The sequence below is a fragment of the Octodon degus genome, unplaced genomic scaffold (assembly GCF_000260255.1).
Source record: "Octodon degus isolate 3935 unplaced genomic scaffold, OctDeg1.0 scaffold00065, whole genome shotgun sequence".
Classification (NCBI taxonomy): Eukaryota; Metazoa; Chordata; class Mammalia; order Rodentia; family Octodontidae; genus Octodon; species Octodon degus.
Genome location: NW_004524641.1, coordinates 9,357,993 through 9,362,280, shown reverse-complemented (window position 1 = coordinate 9,362,280; position 4,288 = coordinate 9,357,993). Strand labels below are relative to the sequence as shown.

Here is a 4,288-nt window from a genome sequence, read left to right as displayed (position 1 = left end):
AATGAATAGAATGATTTTTTTCTAATGGTGTTTGTAAGTAGGATCACAAGTCTGCATCTTGTACAGCAATTAACCACTAAGAAGAATATATGCAGTGCATTATTTGTTGAAACTACTTTCGATTTGATTTGAAACTCTCATTGCTATATGTTTATCAATAAAACTTTGAAAAGAAAAAAAAATAAGAACCACCTAATAAATAAATAAATAAATAAATAGGGTCTTTAGAGGAAGCACTTTGAAAGGGGGAGACGGAGCAATGGAACAGAATTGAGTGTGAATAAAACTTGGCTGTGTAAGGAAGTGGGATGGGGTCATTGATCCTATGATGTTGGAGAGGAGAGGGAAAACAAAAACAAAAAAGATATACCTTGTTGGGTGTTCCAGGACTCCCGGACACTTTGGAACAGCAGTTTTATAAAGCAAATGTTCCTTTTTAAAATTGAGCTCACTAACATGGTATTCAGCCCACAGAGAGCCAATAGTATTGTTCTCAGATGTACAACCTGGGCCGTTGACCTCTAGCTAATTAGGAGCTTGATGAGTTCTGATTTTGCTCCCCTTCTTAACCAACAGCCCTTGCTCGGTCTTTGGCCACCAGGGGGAACCGCAACCAAGCAGCTGCTCTTTCCGGCGAGTGGGAACGCGCCTGGATAAATCTTGACCAAGCCAGGGTCCCGTAGCACGGAGCTGCGGCTGCTGAACCGTAGTTCCGCTCTCTCGCGCGCATGCCTAGGCTCCGCCCCGCCCTCCCACCCTGCAGCGCGTGCGCTTCGGCCTGTGCCGGTGGCTTGCGGCAGGTGGCGCTGTCTGAGGCGACTCTGTGGCTCGGCTGCTGCGGCGACGAGCTCCCGGCGGGCTGTGCGGCCCGGCTCTCCGGCGGCAGCGAGTGCCACGTCCCAAGTATAGCGCGGAGGAGCGCAGCGGTGCGCGCGGGGCGGAGAGCAGCGCCAACCCGGCTCGGCCTCCCGGATCGCCCGCCGCCATGGGCTCCTCGCAGAGCGTCGAGATCCCGGGCGGGGGCACGGAAGGCTCCCCCGTCCTGCGGGTAGGGGCCCCGACGGCGGCCGGGAGCGGCGCCCTGGAGGCGGGCCCCGGCCGCGGGGAGGCGGAGGCCCCGACGGCCGGGGCAGCCAGGCGGGATCCGGCGGGGGAGCGGCTGCCGCGGGCGCTGCCTGGCCGCGGCCGACTCGGGAGGCCGCTCCCGCCCCGCTGCCCCGGAGCGGCTGTGCGGGGACGGCCGGGAGCCGGAGGCTGCTGGGTAGGCTCGACCTTGGCTCCCGCGCGGCCTTCTGCCTCTCCAGTTCTTAGCTCCCAGAGTTAGGAAGGGCCTGGGGACGGCGTCTCCAAGAGTGCCATGAAATTAGCCCGGGGTTTCCTCGTAATAGCGTCCAGAGCCCCGCGATCGAGGCGGGGGTGCGACGGCAGGTGGCTTCGCCTCGGCCTTGCCTGTCACTCCCGAAAGGCCGGTGGAAGGACACGGCCAACGATAGGGCCTCGAAGCAGGCTTGAGAACCGAAATGTACGTGAGTTTGACGGGACTTTTTCTTCTCCGAGTCACTCCAGACCCTTCCAGCCCTCCCCTTCGCCATTTCCGGAGGGGGACTTTGGTTATCTTCCAAGACCCCCTGAGGGCAAGGTGGTTAAGGTTTAGATCCGCGGAGGTAAAGGGGAAGAACGTTTCCAAAGCACGCTGGAGCAAAAACTGCAACGTCAGACAGCTGGGTGGAAAGAAACACCTACCTACCTGTGAAGGGCCTGGGCTGTACCAGTCGTGCGGGGCGTTTTTCGAGGAACCAGGAGCGGGGAGGCTTTAAAAGTAGCATGGATGGTTGTGTGCAGTGACACCTGTGTGAGTGATAGCAGGATGAGAAACACGGAGTGTCCCCGGTCAGCAGCGCCATTCAGAGACGTTATGGAGTGCCACCAAATTAGCGTCTCACAGGCAGCAGCATCTTCGCTGAGTGTACTTCCTGGTGCTGCCTTCATTTTCTGCCCAGGTACCCTGTTTTTCTTAAATTACTAGATACCTGAGATGATAGCTGTGATACATCACCTTTCTCATCCTCCGGATTATTGTGCCCAGTTCCTTCTCAGTTTCAGGAAAAATCCGTGTGGAAACTACACTCCGGCTTGCAGTAGATGATTCTTTTTTTCCAGGGGGAAAAAAAAAGTCTGTAAATAAACTATATTGCTTTCCTATTCCCTTAAGCTGACCAAACCCTCGAGTGTGTCACACTAAGAGGGAAAATTGGAGAACTGCCACATTTTAGATATGAAATGAAAATTATCGGCATTGCTTTTTTCTTCAGTATCTGGTGTGATTTTGAGTTTTCTGTTCGGGGTGTGTTATCTAGAGGCCAGTTAATTCTCACAGTGACTGATTGTGGCTGTGAATCCTTGGGGAATTGTGGTGTTTTTATATATTTGTACACTCAGGAAAGCTCAGTAAAACATTAGTGTTAATGAATGGGGTAAAAACAGCGTTTGAAAGAGCCATGTATCAAAAAGAACTCTAGTTTAATAACTTCTGTTAATGGCATTCCGATGCAAAACATGTTGAAGTGTATTTTCTCAGTGCACCTCAGTAAATTCGTGTTAATACATTTTCAGTAATGAAGAGGTGTTATCAAACCATAAATCTGAGTTTTAGAAACACCAGGGGCAATCTTAGTTACTAATGCATCTGGAGCATAAATGTTGCAAAAGGTGAAATAATTCTTATTTAGAGTTGTGTTTAAAGGAAGCTTAAAAAATAGCAATCATTTACTTTGAGAGAATGTTTCTGAGTTTTTAATTCTCTGCCCCTAATTCTGTAATTGATTACCTTATCTTTGTTTTCAGAGGTGAAAGTACTATGTTAAATCAACAAAAAAAAATGTCCTTTTATTCTCCAAATTTTGAGGATTATGTTCGACCTGTTGGATTGTTGAATTTGTAAACCAAAGTAAATATGGCTGGGAAGGCCTGGGAGGTGGCTCAGTGGAATAAGTGCTTCCCTGGCAAGCTCATTGGCCTGAGTTCAATCCCCTGTGCCGCAAAAAATAAAATAAAATAAAATAAATTAAAAAAAATATATATATATATGGCTGGGAAATTTGGGGCTAAAAATCACTTGTATTCAATGTATATACATACTGATCTAATTAGAAGTTAGTTTTTGGTTTTTTGGTTTTCTTTTCAAGTAGTAGCAGTTTATTTAGGATATAATCCCAGAAAACATTGCTTAGGAATAGGGATGTAAAACAGAAAAGTGAAGACAGCAAATAAAAGTGTGTTTTCAAGCCAGTTACTTCTATGGGCAAGTAGAGTGTAATCACATTAAAGAACTCTTGGGGATTTCCTTATTAGTAATAAAAACCTGGAACTGCATTTTGTTTATTATTTTCTTTAATTTTTTTATTTATTTGTGTGTGTGTGTGTGTGTGTGTGTGGCCAGCTCAGCCCACCAGGGGGCGGGGCTGGCTGGCATGTGGTGCTGGGGGATTGAACTGTGGTCCCTATGCTTTGCTAAGCTTGTTCTAAGTAGGTGCTTTAGACCACTGAGCCATCTCACCAGCCCTAGAACTGCCTTTTGAAATACCAGTTACTGTAGTGGCACCCATATCTATTGCTGTTTTATTATTTCATGAACTGTTTCCATTATTTTTCAATACCCACTATTAGGTTGTGCTTCAAAAAAAGTCATTGGGCAACCCTGAAATAGATGTAAAAGTTACTTTGAGCAGTATATGTACCTTTTTATGTAATAACATCAATGCACATTTCCATCTGGCTGTGAGCATCTGGCTGTGTATATACCCGGTTTCTTATTCCCATATCCCAACAGTAATTAACAGCTGTTGAAAAACTTCCCGTGTGTCCTATTACATGTTTTATGCATATAAAAGATTCTTCCCCCACTTACTTTCCCCTCATTCTTTTTGTAGCTGTTGAAAGCATGTGATACTGTTACACACCTTGGTCTTCTCCTTTGGTAACCTAATACAGATCTGCCTTGTGCTTTCCATTAGCTTCATAGTGATCTCTTACTCCATAATTTGATTAAGCAGCACCTTCTGATGTTGATGACTTAGTTTTCTTTATTTTTAATTTTTTATTTATTTCTGTGTGTGTGTGTGTGTGTGTGGCCAGCTCAGCCCACCAGGGGGCGGGGCTGGCTGGCATGTGGGGCTGGGGGATTGAACCGCGGTTCCCTGTGCTTTGCTAAACTTGTTCTAAGTAGGTGCTTTAGACCACTGAACCATCTCACCAGCCCAATGACTTAGTTTTCTAACCTTTGCTATTT

At 47.0% G+C, this 4,288-nt stretch overlaps 1 protein-coding gene across 1 annotated transcript in view; it reads left to right on the top strand.

Moving 5' to 3' along the window:
* Nucleotides 1-820: 820 nt before the first annotated feature.
* The window catches only part of Gorasp2 (golgi reassembly stacking protein 2), a 32,153-nt gene continuing 28,685 nt past the window's right edge, over nucleotides 821-4,288 (top strand). Inside the window, exon 1 of the mRNA XM_023719196.1 lies at nucleotides 821-1,051. Within this exon, the coding sequence (XP_023574964.1) occupies nucleotides 986-1,051 (66 nt within the window). The 5' untranslated portion in view covers nucleotides 821-985. The remainder of the gene's footprint in view (nucleotides 1,052-4,288) is intronic.